The sequence below is a fragment of the Actinia tenebrosa genome, unplaced genomic scaffold (genome assembly GCF_029948245.1).
Source record: "Actinia tenebrosa isolate PJP-AT-01 unplaced genomic scaffold, QUT_ActTen_1.0 PGA_scaffold1__47_contigs__length_23844297, whole genome shotgun sequence".
Taxonomy (NCBI): Eukaryota; Metazoa; Cnidaria; class Anthozoa; order Actiniaria; family Actiniidae; genus Actinia; species Actinia tenebrosa.
This window is the reverse complement of record NW_028292578.1, coordinates 17,706,241-17,726,562: the sequence shown is the minus strand read 5'-3', so window position 1 is coordinate 17,726,562 and position 20,322 is coordinate 17,706,241. Positions and strand designations below refer to the sequence as shown.

General features: G+C 38.3%; 1 protein-coding gene across 4 annotated transcripts in view; it reads left to right on the top strand.

Moving 5' to 3' along the window:
• The window catches only part of LOC116308019 (uncharacterized), a 112,411-nt gene that overhangs the window by 16,128 nt on the left and 75,961 nt on the right, over window positions 1-20,322 (top strand). For 3 of the 4 annotated variants that reach the window (XM_089032207.1, XM_089032208.1, XM_089032209.1), the window contains 22 exons: window positions 485-646; window positions 1,095-1,199; window positions 1,952-2,047; window positions 2,556-2,681; window positions 6,764-6,910; window positions 7,378-7,440; window positions 8,017-8,108; window positions 8,805-8,931; window positions 9,536-9,745; window positions 10,269-10,394; window positions 10,763-10,920; window positions 11,352-11,490; window positions 11,962-12,282; window positions 13,117-13,200; window positions 13,434-13,799; window positions 15,700-15,945; window positions 16,635-16,727; window positions 17,135-17,542; window positions 17,775-18,089; window positions 18,495-18,773; window positions 19,279-19,602; window positions 19,835-20,179. In XM_089032207.1, coding sequence (XP_088888333.1) covers window positions 485-646; window positions 1,095-1,199; window positions 1,952-2,047; window positions 2,556-2,681; window positions 6,764-6,910; window positions 7,378-7,440; window positions 8,017-8,108; window positions 8,805-8,931; window positions 9,536-9,745; window positions 10,269-10,394; window positions 10,763-10,920; window positions 11,352-11,490; window positions 11,962-12,282; window positions 13,117-13,200; window positions 13,434-13,799; window positions 15,700-15,945; window positions 16,635-16,727; window positions 17,135-17,542; window positions 17,775-18,089; window positions 18,495-18,773; window positions 19,279-19,602; window positions 19,835-20,179 — 4,332 coding nt within the window. Of the gene's footprint in view, window positions 1-484; window positions 647-1,094; window positions 1,200-1,951; window positions 2,048-2,555; window positions 2,682-3,597; window positions 4,683-6,763; window positions 6,911-7,377; window positions 7,441-8,016; window positions 8,109-8,804; window positions 8,932-9,535; window positions 9,746-10,268; window positions 10,395-10,762; window positions 10,921-11,351; window positions 11,491-11,961; window positions 12,283-13,116; window positions 13,201-13,433; window positions 13,800-15,699; window positions 15,946-16,634; window positions 16,728-17,134; window positions 17,543-17,774; window positions 18,090-18,494; window positions 18,774-19,278; window positions 19,603-19,834; window positions 20,180-20,322 lie in introns of those variants that run through there. The other variant, XM_089032211.1, reaches the window with a different exon arrangement.

Below are 20,322 nucleotides of genomic sequence, written 5' to 3'. Positions count from 1 at the left end.
AAAGGAAAAACTATCCATGTTGTTTATTCCAAGCTGTATTTGAAAAAGGGCTTTATGACTTGTCGTTAACGTTGAAGGAATGCGCTGAAAAATCTGTGCACTTTTGATTTCTGCAGCAGTTGGAAGGATATAAATAATGCTCTTTATCTTGGGTTGGACGTAATGTTTTCCCATTTTAGACCTCTTCAGAATAAGATTATCTTTTTGGGTTTTAATTAAATAAAGGAATAATGCTCTATGAAATGACGCGCTCGATATAAAAAGAGATTTATTGGATCAGAACTTATTGCATTTTTTTTTTATCACATGAAGCCCATCGAAGATTTTTATAGACTGATCCATAATTCTGACCCAATTCGCTCTCTTTCGATTTTTTTTGTTTTTTTTTTGTTTTGTTTTTTTGTTGAGCGACCACCAGAAACAAAGGAGTAAAAACTACGACTTATAGAATCAGGTTTTTACTTGTTGCTTTTTATCCCAACAGGCGTTGTCCGTCGATCGGCTGAAGAATCTGAAGAGTTTAGTGGAATTCATGAGTGAAGCAACGAAAGAACTGATCTGGTTAAACCAGCGAGAAGAGCCGGAGGTGTCACGTGATTGGGCCCGACCTGACCTCGACCTTGCTGACCTTAAACTTTATGGAGAGGTGAGTTGGTGTTTGCCTACTTTTCTAGGGTAGCATCGGTGGCCTACACTGTTAACGCTTCGTCTTTCACCGCTGTGAGTCCAGCGGGTCGGTCGTCACATGTGAATTGAGTTTGTTTGATGTGTTGTTCTCTCCTATGCTACGAGGGTTTTCTCCGGGTTCTCCGGTTTTCTCCCTCCGTAAAAATCAACATGGGAGTTGAGTGTGTGAGTGAAGGGTGTTCCCAATTAGTGCGAAAGCGCTAAAACGACTTGACTTAAATAAAGATGTTTAGGTTTCATTTAGATCGTCATGGGGTTCTTTAGTTAGACGCCCTTGTGATCAAGCCAGATTGGATGTGTAAACACAGCGATCCCATAGGAAATTTGTGGTATTCAGGCCTTTTTCCTTCATCTATTTGATTTTGCGAGACTAATATTTATTGACTTTTATTTATTTGTAATTGTAGGAACTATCGTACGAGATTCGCGAACACGAACCGCAATTGAACGATATCGTTAAAACTGGAGAATCCATGATCAAGTCTAAACATCCTGCCCCTGGACCCATAGAGGTAAAACCTTACTTAAAATGGACTACTTTGACGATGCAGCGGCCATCTTGAATCGCAAGGCATTAGGGGTCACATAGACATGACTCTGAAATGATGACTCTACGATATTTGAGAATTATTCTCCGTTGTTGAACTGTCCTTTTATTTTAAATCATCTATTGTCAAAATGTTGTGAACCGTAAATGTGAACTCTACGCCTTTTTTGTAGCAAAGCTTTGTATATTTTGGGAACCACCCATAGTGCCTTGTGATTCAAAATGGCCGCCGTATCTTCAAAGTAGTTCATTTTATATAAATCCCCCCACCCCCCTCCCCCTCCCCCTCCCCCCCCCCCCCCCCCCCGCACTCCCTCAGCCCATCAGTACTAGTCACACCTGCACAGCCACTCCCATTATGCTCACCAAACACAACTCATTATTAAACATTTCTTGGCCATTAAGATGAGTCATGCTCGATAACTCTCAGTTTGTGCTCCCACGCCCTCACCTCAGTCTCTACTTCAACCCAGACAGCCCACCAAATGCCACCCATCGAGCACATGTTGTCTGTATAACGAATGTCTTTCAACATCGCCCCAGGTTATATTCAAAAGAAACTTAGAATTAATTATTTTATGTATAAGGCGAAGGATTAGAGAGGGAAAAGGAAGACAAGGAAAGGGAGGGAAGAAGAGAAAAAATGTCGCTCAGAAAAAAATTTTAACGTGTAAATTAATTTTAGATAGTTTAATGAATTTCTTGGTGTTCTAACAGGCTTACTTAAGCGCCATGAAGAACCAATGGTGGTGGATAAAGCAGTTGACCATAGCATTCAAGGAACACTTTACACATGCTCAGACATACCATCAGGTGAGCTGGACAATATTAGCACAACTAACCATGTGTGAGGAAGGGTCCAACATCAGTACGCGTGGTCTGTTGCCTAGGAAACGTGACCTACTTGTCTCTGCATCTAGTAGAAAGAACCATGAAAAAATCCGACTATGAAATAAGAAATGGGAAAGAAAGATTGTTTGCTTGCCAATGGAAAGAATTTTCCTCTCTAAAATTAGAAAGTAAAAATTAACAAAAACGGATTGTAAACAATTCAAAGAAATTAAAGAAATGTAGGAAATGAGTTAGAAAAATACACTAAAAAGATTCACAAAGATGCTAAAAAAAAATGAACTTAGTTCTGCATTAAAACAAAATAATTTGTTAATTTTTAATTACCAAAAAACCTAAACAGGAGTCAAAAAGAACAGCTGAGTATCTGGTTTCCTGCTTTTTTGTTTCTCTTACAAAAAAACAATAATTAAATAATATACCACTTCAGAAAAGTAAAGCCTACAAACATTAATTTGTCTTTTGTTTATAGTTTTTTAGAGACGCAAGTATAGCTGAACAGAAAATGGTTCGTCTAATTGATGATCTTAATAATGTGTACGATGTTCAAGTCATACCAGACCGGGCCACGGCGGAAGAACGTCTTGCAAAACTATCGGTGAGTGTCTTGATTGACTGATTATATTGTAGTCCAGCCACGCTAGCGTGTGGGTGGATGATTTCATCTTACTTCTATGAAAGCCACACAAAAATATCGCTAAATTTTCCCCCGAGGGTAAAGAAACTATGAAAAACAACACTTTTAAATAAAACTGGTTTCTGTGATACTTTTAAATAAAGTAAACAGGTTCTGCGATATATGTCCCTTTTTGGTTTTTAAGTAAACGGCGCCAAAAAATTTTCCAATCTTCCCACTCATTTCCCTTCCATCCGATTTTTAATGTGAACAAACTTTATTTCTACTTCCATTTCCACTCTCATTAGATAGAAAGATTTCAGGCAATTAATATCGTGAGTTTGAGAGTTATTATTTTCCCTGTGAACAAAATGCTTTCCATATAATAACAAATTTTGAGAACTGTGTGGATTTATTTTGGAGGTGGGATTTGGTAAGTTTTTTTAGCCACACTTAGAATATAATGTTTATAGATTTTTTAGAATTTGTTGCACTTGACATTATATTTATATATTGGTGACTTGATACCTGCTACATAGATAGCCATTGACATAAAGAGGAACACGAGTCTACATGCAAAAAAGCTTTTATCGTTCAAATGTAACGCCAGTCAGTTCGGTTCAAGTCACGCGATCCTGAACGTTTTCAAAAATCACACCAAATAATAATTTAAACAAAACTTGAATGCTTCAAAATCCCATTATAGGGCATTTAGCAACCACTTAAAGGTGTTAAAATCGACCAAAGCGGGTAGCGGTTGAATAAAGAGATCTCTAAAAGCAGTTATGGTCCCGTGTCATAAATATTAAGCGCTCGATCATTATGCATTTTGATATTTTCTTTGTGTGGGCTCGCTCTCTCCCGTGTGTAAGTGCACTCGCGTTGGATTACGGCCGGTCTCATGCTAGATGTGATGTTTATATTCGTTTCTGCTGAGACAAACACGACGGGAGCCTTTTTTACATCTCGAATGGACCAAATCTGAACACCATGTTGCATAAAGGAATGCTGTATTTACTTAGATGTTGAAGATGAATACGAATTTTTAAGCATCTTGGCTGTGGCATTTTGACTCTACAAGAAACACCAGAATATAACGTGAACTCAAACATGCAGTTGTTGACTTCGATTAGCTTGTCACAAGGAGAAGTAACTGGTCATGATATCAAAAAGAAGTAACATGGAGATTTCTGAGTTAATAGAGTACAGAAGCTTTGGTAAATTAAGTTATTAAATCTAGTACGGTCCAGCACGTCTTTGACTTAGGTTTTATAACACTTGCTTGTTGCAAAGCTACCATCTTCAAACGAAAGAGGTCATCGTCCATGATCTTGGATATTTTCATTTGCACTGAGCACGGATGAATCTACTATGTGTGTAGCACTGCACTGGAGTCTTTTCCCTATTTTATCATTTATTTTATTCACTGCCACTCTCGTTCTGTTGTCGTCCTTGACGTTAATTGTGTACATTGTTTTAAAAGAAAGAGACGAAGAAGTTGTACCAAGGGAACGGTCGTCCGTTCCTCCAACTTTCTGGACTTCTCCTTTCTCATGGACAACAAATATGCTTTCTAGACCTCCAGTATTCGCATATTCATTATTAAAACGACAATTCAACAGTGCAGCGAGTATAATTCGGTGGAAAAACTCGACTCAATCTGGGTTTGATCATGACAGTATACTCCACAACAGTCGATGGCAAAAGTTTTGGAGGGAACGAGTTCTTCCCGCTAATAACGAATTTCTTCGCTCAGACATCCCTTTGGACACCTTTCCAGTCGTAAGGCAAACTCAACTAGGTCTTATTGTAGCATATTCTTTAGATTATGTAAAAGATATATTTCAACAACACGAAGTCCAACCGAGTGTTTCAAAGCCGGAGAGATACGTCTTGATCCTTCGCTCGCCTAAAACTAATAATACGGACGAGATCGAGCCCTCTTTTAAAGAAGTTGTTACAGATATGCTACAGTTTAAACAGGTAAGCTTCTTTCAAATATTCACGGTATCTTGGACAAATATTCACGAGATTTTGGACAATTTTCAATTAAGAAGTGATTGATTATTACACGTGGACTTCGTCTTCACGTGAAAGCTACAAAATATGAACGTTTTGGCGCGCAAGTTGAAAGCAGTCTTTTCAATCGTTGAAAATTAAAAATATATATACTAGAAAACCTCCGATTTTGCTCTACATCGTAAAACAAAGTCTTCAGTTGTTCTTCAAGCCAGCTGAGTTGTCAGGAACATCGTTTAGCCGTTTTTGAAAGCTGGAGACGGGCAAAAATATTGTAAACAAATTCAAGTTGAGTTCCGCTTGAATGAAGCCAGACATGGTTGCTAGAGTCTAGATCTTTCAGCTATAATTTTAAAAACGATTTGACATTTATTTGCTATATTCCGTGCTAAAGTAAATGTATTGTGTATTCATTCTTTGTTAGTCTTTTGAGCTCGATGATTTCGGTAAATATTAAAATGTAGTATTTGTAAATTGTTGTATCAGGGAATTAATTTTCGAAATTTAGTCTGCTATTCGTGATCAGGTTTCGGTCTAAAAAATTTAATTAATGAAATAAGCTTATACCCAAGATCGAGATTTGTTTTACTTTTACTTTTATAGTTTAAATGTAAAAAGTTAATTAGTTTTTTGTGAGATAAAGTTTGCTCGCAATTTTAATCTACCGGCCTGAAACGTTGGTCGTGTCGTGATTTATCTAAAATTCTACATCTATTTGTTTGCTATATTTTAAATATAAGCAAAGATTATTCCAAAATGACAGCAAGGGAAATGAGATATTTTTTATATTGTTTTTTGTCTGAAAATTCTTACAATTTTGCACAAAATTGAATATCCCACCGTGCTTGGATTAACAGGGAGAGTGTAATTATGTAAATAGGAATACTAATGATAGAATAAGAATATAACGAATCTGTAATTCACTGTTTTCCCTTGAAGTTTTTCTTTCTTGCCATAAAACCTGTAACATTAGATGTTTTTGGAAAGTATTTAGGTAATATATTAAGAGAGTTAATAGTGTTCCTGGACAATATTCAGTCAGAAAATAATTCCAGTTCATAAAATAATAGGAATTCAATCCAACTTTGCTACGACAAAACAAATAGCTTACTGACTGACCCAGAGACTGACCTACGATACATGCTGGATCTCGTCTTGGCAAAAATGCAAATTCTTAATGGGTCAGAAGCTGGCAGCTAATTAAAAGCATGATGGCAATTTATATAATGGTTAAAGATGTATAATGTCAGCATGATGTAGAATTTAGTATTCAATGAACTAAATGGGCTACCCAACTGACTATTCTCCACATACCATATATCCGTTTGAAAATCTAATTTGATTTACCATTCCACAGTGGATGGAAAGCCTAACAGGCTTTGCAACCCACTTGATGAGGCAGCCGATAGATCAAATTAGGATTTAGAAGTTCAATTTGGTGAAGGGAGAAAAAAAAACAGAAAACCCAGAGAAAAAACTCTCAAAGTACAGAAAAATGCTTCTCATGTGACACATATTCAGCAGGACTTGAAGCTGGGTCGCATTGGTGAGAGGCGAGTGCTCTCAAAACTGTCACTCATGGTTCCAGTTCACTGGTCACACACAAACCATGAAATAGGGGCTGCAAGTTATTTCAAAGTATCATTCCAAATAGAACCTTGCAATGAATATAAATAATTCTAGAAAGTCTAAAGAAGGTTCATGTGGCCAATGGGTGAGTGGTTAAATATATTAGATGGTAGAAAAAGGAAGAATAGAATAGAAAGAAAAAAAAGAGAATGGAAATGGAATTTTGAAAATTTGTTAAATCTTCTTGTTAATTCCATTCCCAGTAATCTGAATCCCAGTCTCATTTTGAATTCCATTTCCCATCTAATTACAAACTCCATTTCCAATCTTAACCCTCCAATTTATTGTTGGAATGTTAAGTGGTACTCTTCAACTCATAAGGAATATGATATTTTAAAATGACTAACATTTTGATGGTAATTTCTTTCTAGTTCATTTATCTGGTCAGATTTTAAAGATAATATATTTTTTCTCAGGAAATGAAGCAAGAATTAGTAGATTATAAAGACACAATAAGCTCTCTACAACTGTTGAGCAGACAAGTTGTTCCTCTGCCCAAAAGAAAAGCAAAATTAAAAGAAAAAACACCTGTGAAGTCAGCCTGTGGATACAAGAATTTACAAGTAAGATGAGAAACTAAAATCTTTTGAAATAATCATGAAAGCAAAGGTAGTGCAATTGAACTTGTCTCAGCCATCTGGGGTCTCATGTTTGATTCCTGGACTTGGTGTCACATGTGAGTTGAGTTTGTTGGATTTTTCACTTGATTCAAAGGTCTTCTTAGGGTTCGCTGGTTTTCCTCCCTACGGAAACCCAATCAACTAAGTACAGTACATTTTTTTCTCTCTAATGTTTACTTCGTCAACTAAGAGCCAGGGTGAACCATCGATAGATCACCCTGTTAAACTTAGTTTTGGACAATTCACTAAATTCAAATTGGATCTGTGAGTTAGCTTAGCCCTGACTTTGTTTAGCCTAGAGGTGTTTCAGGGTTTTGATAAAATTTGAAAATTTTTGGAAAGTCCTTTTTGGGGGTTATACAAAGGAATTGGTGAAGTTTATTAACTACTTTATTTATTTTTTTGGTTAGAATGTGACAGAAAAAGGAGAGGAATGTTTACTGTTAGACAATTCTGAACATCACGCATGGAAGGTTAGTTATGATATATTAATTTTTGTCATCATCATCCTTGTATCATTACTGCATCATCAGCACCACCACCATCTTCCCAAACTTTATCATCAACACCCTTATTATCAGAATTACCACACAAATATTTTTCAGTCACCTCCATCAATATTATCACCATAACCACCGCCACCACCACAACCATCACTAGCATCATCATCACCACCACCATAATCGCCACCATCATCACGAGATTCCATAAGTCAAAATGAAGGGTAGTCTTTACTTTCAGTCACCTCCTTCAATATTATCACCATAATCATCACCCCCACCATCATCACGAGATTCCATAAGTTAAAATGAAGGGTAGTCTTTACTTTCAGTCACCTCCTTCAATATTATCACCATAATCATCACCCCCACCATCATCACGAGATTCCAAAGTTAAAATGAAGTGTAGTCTTTACTTTTTTCAAGCTCATACATTTTAATTCCTATTTACTAACAATACGATTTATATTTCTGCCATCATCATATCAAATCCATTCATCAATGAATCACATCACTAAAGTGCTACTTGTCTTCTATCCTCCATTTCAGGTCAACACAACTACAGGCCAAAAAAGTGAGATTCCTTCTGTATGTTTTGTGATACCTGCCCCAGATCTAGAAGCAGCTGACTTTGCAACAAGGTATGTTCTCAAGGGAAGCATGGGTGGCATAGTGGTGGGAACACTTGCCTCTCACCAAGGCAACCCAGGTTTGATTCCCAGACAATGTTGTGTGCAAGTAAAGCTGCTAGTTGCTTCTCTTCTTTACTTGGAGGGTTTTTCTCTGCGTTCTTTAGTTTTTCCTCCCTCCACAAAAATCAGCTTCCAAATTCCAATTGGAATCCAGTGGAAGAAATAGACCATTTTCAAATTCCCAATTACCACTGTGTTTCTTGATTACAGACTCATTTACTCAGGGTTAGCCTTGAATCTGTGTCTAAATATTCACAAACACCAACGGTAAAGGAAAGAATGCACAACTTCAACGATTAATACAAATATTTTGAAATTTCACGGATCCTCACTGGAACACATGAATATTCTGCACAAAATGGAGGCTAACCCTGAACAACAGGGAACTCGAAACTGAAGTATTAGAGCCACTCTGTAAAACCACAGTTACTTCTGGTTTATTTTTATTTTTTTATCCCACCCAGCTGCATTGATACAACAACAAAATCAAAATTACATTTGACTTAATTAATTGGAGATCAGTTTATTGAATCATACTAATTATTAAATAATATTACATTATTGAATCGTTTATGGAATAAATTATTAATATTAACAAATGTTTACAATAATATGACCGATATATATTTGGTTTTGTTTGTTTAGGCTAGAGATTCAATACAAGCACTTATTAACGTTATGGCGAACAAGACACTGGAACCTCAAGCAAGCACTGAGCAAAGAACAAGTGTTTAGTAAAGTAAAGGTTATCAAAACAGCTGCTCCACAACAGGTGTGTTTCTATAGATCTAACCTTGCATAGGCAAGGAGAGTATCGTTGATAAGTGAAATATGTTAACGAAAGATGAAAAATGATGATAATGATTGATGATGATGTCGTAAGGGATGGTGACGATGATGGATGAAGGATGATGAAGACGAAAGTGGTGGTGATGGTAATGATGATGAAAGTGGTAATGATGGTGATAATGAGGATGAAAGGTGCTGTGGTGGTGGTGATGATGTTGACCAGCGATGAAAATAACGGTTATAATGATGGACTGATGATGAACGATTGATGATAACGATCTTCGTTATGATAGTGGGGAGGGGGTGGTATTGTTATTCCTTTGACCCCCCACGCCCTGGAAATTTTCGATTTCTACCATGGCAGGGTATGGATATTTTCTGGAACCAAAGAATTTGAAAAAACTCAAGCCAGAGACTTAAGGGGCACGAATTCTTCGATTGCATGTTACGTCATCGCGCCATTTAACAAAAGATTTCTCATTAGCATCCATTCTCAAATGCACCACAATGGCCGCCTTATTTTTGTCTTTTGACTGTCTTGGGAATGTTTGCAAGCCATCAATAGATTAATGGTATTCGTTCTTCAGGCCAATCTTCCCCAGTTGGCTCTAGCTGGTAGCAAAGATGTCGAACAGTTACTAAAAGATATGCAAGACTCAGGTGACCAAGAGGTTATAGGTATCACAGAACAGCTCGTAAGTCAGCATCGAGAGATGGCTTTTGACGATGATGATACAGACGCTACTAGAACACAAGTACGATCATACGAAACACCTAAACAACAAATTCTTGATCAGGTAAGAGCGCAAATTACAGCTGGTATTATTCATCTTAATGGAGCTCTTTAATCGATTACACCTCACTAATAAAATACACCTGTTTCAAGATCTGTTACCCAACTTGACGACTTTTTTTGTGAAAAACGGTGGTACTTGTCATTATGTTTCTGGATGTTTAGATCGTTTTCGTTGTAGAAGACGTGAGCTTCATGTTTTTCAACTTAGTATTTGTGAAAAAAATGATCCACTTGGTTTTCCAGTCGAAGGCATTGTTTATTTGTACTTGCGTTCCTTAAAAATTAAATGAAAGGTTAGCTGAGCTCGCGCAACTTGTCGCAATACACTCTTGCCGTTGCGCGTTGCAAAGCTAATACTATTGCCGGTATTACCACTCCGTGCGCAGCAGAGCTTCAAAGCAGACGGAGCTTCTACATAATGAAAGAAAGAATATTTAAGATAAAACATCATTTGGTTTTTTTTTTCTCGTATCTTTTCCTTAAAGGTCACCTTGTTTATTTTCAAGGTATTTTATTTTTCCCAGGAAAGTGCCCAAAGCACTCTAAAGGACCTGTTAACGTGGTTAAAAAAAGTACAGACGCACGTTGACCAAAAGTCTTCAGGGACTCTAAACCTTGAAAATATTGATGCAGATCTTGATGATATTAAGGTAAGGAGTGCAATCAAGATTACTAACAATCACTATTTGGTTATTCGACAATATCAGTGGCGGATCTAGCCGGTGAAAAATTTGCTAATGCCAGCCGGAGGCAAATAAATGGGACTATTTTTCATTTTAAGCGATCCTTGGGCAGAAGGTGGTTGGGTGGGGGCACGGACACCGAGTGAACTTTCTCTAGAATCCTTGGGTAATGAAGCAATATCTAAGAATTGAATAGTATTATTATAACTCTTTTCGAGCTTTTGCAACTGTAGTTTGTTGGGTAAGCTGTGGTTGCCATCGCATGTACATTATCATCCACAAATCTCCAAAAGTGTTTGTCTATCTGCTAATCCAGGTACTTTTGAATTCCGTAGAATATTCAAGAGGAGAAGAGGAAAATAAGACGTCCTCAGTACGACGCCTTGATGAATTTGTTGACTCGCAAAGTAGATCCCCAACTACAACGAAAGCTCGATGAAACAACAATAATGTGGAAAAATGTCACACGGTCGACTGAAGAATGGGAAAAGATGTAAGTGAAACCACGAAGTGCGGTAGCACTGATCGGACGGGTAAATCTTAACCAGTGGATAAATTTATTGGATACCAGCATCGACTTATCCACTGGATAAGGATTTATCCATCAGGGCCGGGTTGTACGAAGGGTGGATAGCGCTATCCGATGAGGTCTGAGTTGGGCGATCTGAGGGTTACTTTTTTTTGTGCTTTTTTGTTTTCTGGCTAAAATACGAAACATCAAATGTAACTCAAAGGTCATTCTTAATATTCCAATCCGTAAGCAAGCTCTTTCGTTCGGCTGTGAATATATTACATTTTGCAACATTTTACTCGACTCATATTTTCAAATTCAGATTTCCGACCGACAGTGTTTTTTGAAGTAGGCGTATATAAAGTATAGCTTGTCTGAGTACTGAAATTTTGTTCGTTTTCTTGCTTGTTTAGGCTCGAATTCATGCAACACGTAGCATCGATCGTCAAAGATTTAGAAGACTGGCTTCACTGTGTTGAAGTTATTCTGATCCAACAACCTGGATTAACCGCTGACCCTAGAGAACAACAACAGCAACTCCATCAGCTCGACGTAAGTTTTAAACTCTTACTATCGACAGGCATTATTATTGCGAGGGCATGGGCGCGAATTTCGTTTCGTGGCGGGAATTAATTCGCGCGTCGGTATTCCTAAACAGAGTGCGTTATTTAACATGATATTACTCAGGCTGAGTAATGTGTTTGACGGTCAACGAGATACGTTTTCATGAGTCGTCTTATCCAACCACATTGTCGTCGTAAAGGAACGCGCAATGAGATCTTGAAAAGCGCGCAAGAGGGCTTGCGAGCCTGGCGGGAAATAACTAAAGCGTTTTTCGGTATATTTATGAATGCGTCATTTTTCAAGACACCATTCCATCTACGTCAGGTGCATTTTTGAAACTTGTGTTATCGCGCGTCGCAATCCTGGAGAATCAGAGGTCAGCGGGAAATTAATCGTACGTTTTGCCGGTATGTTTTTGTTTGCGTAGTTTTTCAAGATATTTCTGTAACTGTTCTACAGGATATTTATGATAAAGAGATGAGACCTCGGCACATCAAAGTAGAAGACGTTCGTTTAGCTCTCCCCAAGCTAAGTGAACGCGACCGAGCACGAACCGAGGACGTTCTGGAGAGATGGGATGCTGTGAACCATCAAATTCAAGATAGAATGTCCAAATACACCAAAACACTAGAAAAACTACACACTTACCATACCGCGCAGAATTCAGAGCAAAATTGGTTGACTGATGCTGAGAAGAGTATTAGAGATTTGAGGTTACCAGAACATAAACCCGAGGAGCAAGTAGTTGAGGGGATAGAAACGAGAATGGAGGAATTGACGGTGAGTAGGATTCAAGACGGTGATACTTGCCATTTGTGTGTCAACCAGAGATTGATCGGCTGGTGAAATAAAGCGGCTTATGAAGAACGTTTTGTGAAAAAAAAGTTGCAATATTATATTTAATACTGTTGTAAGTAAATGTCAAGTATCATGCGCAGTGTTAAAGACATTTTCTGCATGACTGTGAAGAACACACGAGGAAGCCTTACGTTCCGCGTATAGTTCGCGCAATTTTTATTGGATGACATATGAACGTGCGTGCTGCGTATGGTAAGGCCGTTCCGTGTATACATTTGCGCAATTTTTATTGGATGACACATGAACGTGCGTGCTGTTTATGGTAAGGCCGTTACGTGTATACATTTGCGCAATTTTTATTGGATGACACATGAACGTGCGTGCTGTTTATGGTAAGGCCGTTACGTGTATACATTTGCGCAATTTTTATTGGATGACACATGAACGTGCGTGCTGTTTATGGTAAGGCCGTTCCGTGTATACATTTGCGCAATTTTTATTGGATGACACATGAACGTGCGTGCTGTTTATGGTAAGGCCGTTCCGTGTATACATTTGCGCAATTTTTATTGGATGACACATGAACGTGCGTGCTGTTTATGGTACGACCGTTCCGTGTATACATTTGCGCAATTTTTATTGAATGACATATGAACGTGCGTGCTGTGTATGGTACGACTGATCTCATCAATTCCGTACCGTGACTTTGTCATTTTAAAGCCATACAAAACCTACTGTGTTTGCACTATTATTGCATCTACTCTGTTAAGTTTTTGCTGTGTTGCTCATCCTTTAAATTCTTTCTCTCTTTGACAGAATTTGTACAGTGAAGTCTGCTCTCATGAAATCCCGATTCAGAACCTAGCTTCTAGATCAAGTGAATATGCATCAGATTCCATGGTAAGAACCGATAATCCATTCCAAACTCGTAATACGCACGCTTAAAAAATTGGCGGGAAAGGATGAAAAATGGCGGGAAAGGATTAGTATAGATGACAAATGCCGGGAAAATCGCGCATCGTTGCTTTTTGTGTGTGATTATTTTTCATCCAAGATGTCGAAAAAACGTTTCATTATTTATAATTCTATCGAAATAATGATCACAATTTTGAAACGCTTCGTATACTTTTCAGGATTACGAGGAAAAACTAGAAAAATACCGACGTAGTCTTCATCACCTCCCAGAATCTCGCGAAAAAGAGAACCCCGCTCTTGCGACGACTCAACGAAGCCGCGACGAAATGCAAGCGACGGCATCCGAAACTCGAGATCGTTACGAAAAGCTCCGAATCCAGGTTCAAAACGTAATGGAAAAAGTCGTATTAGTTCTAAAGCGACATGGAGTAGAGCACAAAGAAGTTGAAGAAGCTTGTGTAGAATGGTGTTCATCGATACAGAAGCTCTTGGACTGGGTTAATGAAATTGAAAAAACCGTGGTGGAACAGACAGGAACCCCGGCTGACGTGAAACAACTGGAGGAACAAATGGAGCAACAACAGGTTTGTAGGAAAGAATTGGTGTCTTGCTTTTTACCTCTCATCTTAACACGTAAGGTATTCACGGGTTTTACTGGAAGGCAAAACGTCTGTTTGTATCTTGAAAAGACATTTCTTTATCATCCATTTTTATCCCGAATCACCATCTTTTATATCTTTGATCTTTTCGACTAGGGATCCCTGTGGTTAGAGTGGATTACCACAGGTAAACCAACTACACAAAACCAAAAATAGAATAAAAAACCCGATGTTTTTGATTACATTAGGTAATAGAAATCACTTCAAAGACCTAAAATAATGATATTAAAATAAAATTTAATTTAATAATGAAATAAATTGAGATGATTTTATAAAGAGGAAATATTTCAGTCCTATTTTCCGCGGGATTAATTTAATGAGTTAAAATATTGTGGCTAGACTTTACCATTCTTAGATACACAAAGAAAATTGTCTTAAAGAGGCTTAAAGTCACATTCCATTCGTTTGACAAACACGTTCTTGAACCAAGAAGTTTTGAAGCCCAGAAAGTGTGAATTCAGGTGATGAAAATGAGTTTTGGTGGTCTATAGGAATGGTTGAGAGTGGTGCTAAATTTTCAAAGTTAGTGGAAAAAATCACAGCGGAGCGTAGAAAGAACGTTCGGCTTGGTTTGTGAAAAACAAAAGACATGTACACATAAGATTAATGCTCTTTAAGATGCTTGTATTGTTAATTATACAGAATTCTGGCTCATCCGACCTCACGGCATAAGTATTTTTGTGGTTTCTACAGTCGGATTTAAGCGAGTTCTGACGCGTTTTTTATGGTGTTATAAATTAATACAACTCGTAAACTAAAAAGATTCTATCACGCTGAGTTGTACAATCACACTAGTAAGAGTTCTTCTTGAATCAACCAACTACACGACTTAATCTCCTGAAGCAAAACAGCTGTTACTCGGCCATATATCTCGCTGATTTTCGCTAAACGAGCAGAAAAATGATCGTACTTTTATATACGACAAAATCTCCGAAGATTCGTTATCGTATTAGGTGAGTAATTATAAAGATCTTAGAATAGACTTGATGGTTCTTGAAAGTGTAAACGGCTCAACCAATCATCTTGACCTGTATGCATTTATTAATTGTGTTTGTTAAGTGTGTTTTGTTAAAACTACTATTCCAAAAAGTCTTTAAGACTCACTAATGTTCGAAATCGTCTTCAAAATCACTTGACAAAGAGTGAAATACTCCAAAGAAAAGGATTTTCAATGTAGGAAACTCAGTTCTTGCTGTTGTAAACAATAGTTTAGAGTTTGTTTGTCAGCGTGGATTATATGTACAACACTTTTGTATTGCTAATAAGGTTAATCAATCCATAAATTGATAGCGCTGACACGAAAATTAACTTAGAACCCTCAAAATGTATCCTCTGCAAAACGTCCACCGTATTTCTAACTGATATATGTTATCACCGTGCGTGATATCTCAAGTTGATGAGAAAATTTAGACACATTGTAAAGTTTCAAGAAGCTTCATACAGCCGGTAGATTCGTATCTATTATAGGAACTTTAGATACAATAAGAGCAAAACTCTATGCGTCTAATATAAAATACTAAATCAATCTTCGTGACAGCAAAGAAGTTGTTAAAATTTTGAATGAATAACTTTATTATATTCAATTGATATCTAGATATTTTTAGGATTTTGAATTTATTTTAACTCACGAAGCTAAATTATAACGTCGCTAAATGTAGATTCTTCTTTCTTTCATGTGCCATCTGTTTTTGGCGGGAAAATTCACTCAACTTCACATCACGCGTCCTTACATCTACGTCACGTCCACAATCTCCATACCTTCAAATTTGGCGGGAATCCTCATTTGCCTCTGCTTTGTATTGTTTTTGGCGGGTTAACGAAATAGAAGTTAACTAAAGCCATCTATGAACGTAAACAGCCCTTGGAGAGCGCACTTCAGCAAGGCGAGCAGTTCTTGACTAGCTCAGGACAACAGCTTCATCCTTCCAAGAAAAGTGATTTGGATTCGAAGATGACGAGTCTAGAAGCGCGATGGAGAAGACTTCAAAGTGAGCTCGATAATCGTTACATGAGACTGGTGCTTATTCACGAAAAATTGACGAAATTCGAGGAGCTGCTCCACCCATTTTTGGTAAGTTTTCAGTGTACTTTTATGGGTCAATCGACCCCTTGCAGCACGTCGAATGCAGCTCGATTTGGAGGACATAACAATAGGTTTTCAATTCTCGTGAGATTTAATTTTTTTCGTTTTGTCCTCCAAATTGAGCTGCTTTGACGTCACATGCAAGGGGTGTATAGTTACTTCCGTCGGATGGGAATACTCAACTTTGCATCGTGCTTTGCGCGTCGTCATTAAAGCGTGAGTTTACATATCGAAAGCACTGTTGTAAACGGGCAATTTTCGTCACATCTCGCAATCGAACAAGAAATTGCTTAGTATAACGTTAAAACCCCCTGTCTCGCCATTTGTTGCAGCTATGCCATAATGGTATAACTCTTTGATCAGCCCACATTTACAGTATTTTATTAGATTAGCCTCACCTGTCACCTATTTTCGCTCGATAACCAGCAAGCAACGTCACCTAGCGTGGCACTCAATCCTTGTCTCAACTTTTTGTTACAACATAGTTTACTTCTGCAACGATTGCTAGGCATTACTTTGTGGCTGTAAATGTAATGCACTCCGTTTGTCTCGCGCAGCAAGCGATAAGGAGAGTGCTTAGTGAGTGTGACATTCACCCCTTGATCTGCATGTTGCTCTACAGACCTGATATGATATCGTATCATTTATTTATCCATCCTTTCTATGTTTTTCTTCAGGCATGGTTAAAGCGTGCAGAGGAACAAAGTGCTGATATACTCCACAACGTAAATGACGCGCAGTCTGCCCAACAAAGATTATTGATACACAAGGTAATATATTTTGTATATGTCTGACCGTGCCATGATGGTATCGTGACCAAATATTTTCATTGGCTAACCATTGATTACACGCGCTGTAATTGGTTGAAACATGAAGAACATGGTTGGCGTACGACTTTGGCACGTACTCCACAGCAGCTTTCTTGAGCTTTAAAGCTTTTAATTTGAAAAGCTATAAACTGAATTAACGCTGCAGAACTGCGAAAAGAATGGCTGACTTTTGGTTTCGGCGCATAACTATACTCTATTGCCTCTTTCATGTGCTTTAAAAATTTTACTTTTGATTTGAAAAAGTAAACAAATTCAAGGTATAGCATTTTGACTCGGGATAGGCAATGTTATTAACATATAATGCTTATTAAACAAAAGTAATTTACATATTTTTCAATTTGTTTCAGCATTTTGTGGATGACGTTAAAGACCATGAACGAGACTTGAAAGCTGTCAATCAAAGCGGTGAAGATTTCTTACATGAAGCCAAGGTTTTCCATGGCGAACTCCAAAGGTCAGTCTCGGCCCTAGGCGACGACCAGTCCAAAGCTGCTCTGGGAGATCCGGACGAGAAATCCTGGGTACTAGAAAACAAACTATCTGACATCAACGAACGGTACAATCGATTATTGCTGCTCCTCACGCAGCGCGGAACGTTACTCGATCGATCGTGGCAGCAGTTGAAGGAATACGATGCGAAAGCCAATCAGATGCTACCATGGCTGAATTCTGCCGAGGAACATTTAGCTAAGAAGATGGCGCAGCCAATAGGAAACGAGCCTGCAAAAATACGAAGAGAAATTGATGAATTAAAGGTGAGAAAAAAATGAAAGTTTGTTTTCCCCCCGTAAAACCCCATAAAATTTGTTACTTAGTTCAGTTACTTGGCTTTCATTGCCATTGTACAACCTCCTGTTAAAAATAATGCTCAATTTGCCCTGGGTAGGTGTTCAGCTGCTTAACTTTGACACGAAATCTTCATTTTAAAGTGCCAGTCACACCAACTAATAGCACCTATTCTTACTGTCTTGCTTAAACTTTCCACAGGCATTCCAAGCAGAGGTTACCTCACACCAACCTGAGGTTATTGAAGTCGATGTCCTGAGCCACAGTATCGAAGGCGTGGCACGAGCACCAACCTTTGAAAGAGGCAAGCCAATAAGACAAAGATATAACGAACTTTGTACAAACATTGCTTTCTACGAGACCAAACTTCAAACTGCGCTCACCTCGTCGCAGAATTTCAAAGACGGCCTTGACGCTGCCATTAAGGCTTTACAAGACTTGAAGAAACAAATCGATAAACTTCCGGAGGTGGCACGAAGTCTGAACGAACTCAGGCACGAAGCTCAACAGTTTAAGGTAAGCGGCTTTTATTAACGGCAATTTTTTTTCTTTTTTTAAAGATTAGGTAATGATTTAACGAATATGGACAAAGGAGACTTGGAGACTGCCGGAACTATCTCAACCTAAATACTAAATAGAAATGTGCTCTGAACCAATCAGATAGTGTGGAATAATTTATCTCTTTCAATCACATCGCCTCAATACAATTTAATGGCTTCCTGTACTCTGAACCAATCAGATAGCGAAAAATCGTAATTTCAACAACGCCAAAATACAGTTAAATGGTTTCTCTGCCAATCGCATAGCGAAAAAGACTATATTTTATCCAATCACAATGCTTGAAAGTCACAGCACAGTATCATGCACATGGCATTGTTGTATAGAAATCTTGGTGATAAAAGTTTTCCTTCCCACCCACAGGATATTCAAAATGAGCTCAATCGACTCGGAACGTCAGTAGAGGCACTAAACGAAATGTACGCACTCCAGAAAAAGAAACACAAAGAATCGAAATTTAAACAAATGAATAAATTATGGGAAGAAGTGAATGGGAAAGCAGAAAAACGACGAGGAGAGATGAAGAGCGTCTTTATCATGATTGCTAAGGACTTCGAGCGGTGGGAAATGTCCATGATCAAAAGACTTGACGATGGTGAACTCGTTACTTCAGATATCTTGGTCTTTGAGGAAAAATTACAGGTATTTTGATATGCATCGTGGAGTCACTAAATCGTAGTCTAGTATGACTGGGTTTGGGGTCTATGCTATACCACTGTGCAGTAGCCAAAACAGTGCCCCTTAACCTAACCTCACAATATAGAACGGTTAACTTTTATACCGAACTGTACCCTAGAGTTGGCTGCTTTAGGGATCTTGTAAAAAAAGAAAAATGGGGAATCAAGGGTGCTACGATTTTGAGCTGGCTTCATAGACCTTTTGCAAACTCGCTTTAGTGACCAAGAAACAATGGCTTCAAGTCGAGGTAGGACTTGATGTGTTCATACATTTACTGTATTTTTTCAAAAGCTACCTCGACATGGAGCCATTGTTATGGGTCACTCAAAGCGAATTTGCAAAAGGTCTATGAATGTCTTAAAGATAAAGGATAAAATGTTGGTGTTTCTGCTTGCGTAGACTGTGACTGTGGTTTTTTTTCTTCTTGTGAACTTTTTTTTAAAAAAAGGACGATTTTCTTTCTTTACAGTATTTCCAGAATGAGGTAGAACACATGCGCCCCGCCCTCCAAGGTGTCAATCAAGGTGGACACGAGCTGATAAACCTCGAACGAACCAAGCAGTCAGTTATTCTGGAGACTCTGGACCGCGTCAACAAAGACTGGCAAACACTATGTCTTAAACTCATGAACACGAGTGCCAAGTTCGACGAGCTCCAAGAACAGTGTCAGAGGTTCCATACCGTCCTGAAGACCATCACCTTATGGCTTGACGTCACGGAAGAGACGTTGGTAACCATGGCACCTGTGGGAGTCGACCCTGATGTGTTGGGAAAACAAATCAATGATGACAAGGTTTGTGGCTATTAGGCCTACTCTATTTTACTCCTCATGTTACTACAACTACCAGTATTCTTTGCGATGTTTCTTCTATATCCAATTTTTAATAACTCAAAAGTGTTCCGAGAAACCTATAAAAGCAAAGGGAATGACTATACGCCCCCTCCCCTCAAGGTTATCTTAATTAAAAAGAAATTTCTTATGGCTTAGAAGTAACTCCATAATCCCATTATCCCCCCTCTCTTAGGCCCTCCAAGAAGAAGCTGTACAGTACAAAGCTCGTCTAGATCTCTTAGTAGGTCTTGGCAAAGTTATCATTGATATTACCACCAAAGCTGAACAACAGCCACAGCAAAGCCAGTCACCAATGCAGCAAGACTTAGAGTCTGCACAAACCCGATACGATGATATCTGGAAGGGTATGGAGGCGCGGAGGATTATTTTAGAAACGACACTGCTACAGATCGAGAGGTACAGACGCATGGTAAGGAACATCACTATCTTCTTACACGATGTTGAGAAGAAGATGGAGAAGTTGGAGCCTGTCAGTGCTGATGTTGATACCTTACGAGACCAGATCACGGAACACAAGGTAAGGTTTTTATGAAGTAGACAAGAGTAATGGGAATGATGAGAATGATGTTGATGATCGATGTTGGTGATAATGATGGTGATTATAACCGTGATAGGATGACGGAGATGCATGTCACGATAATATTGATGTCGATGATGATA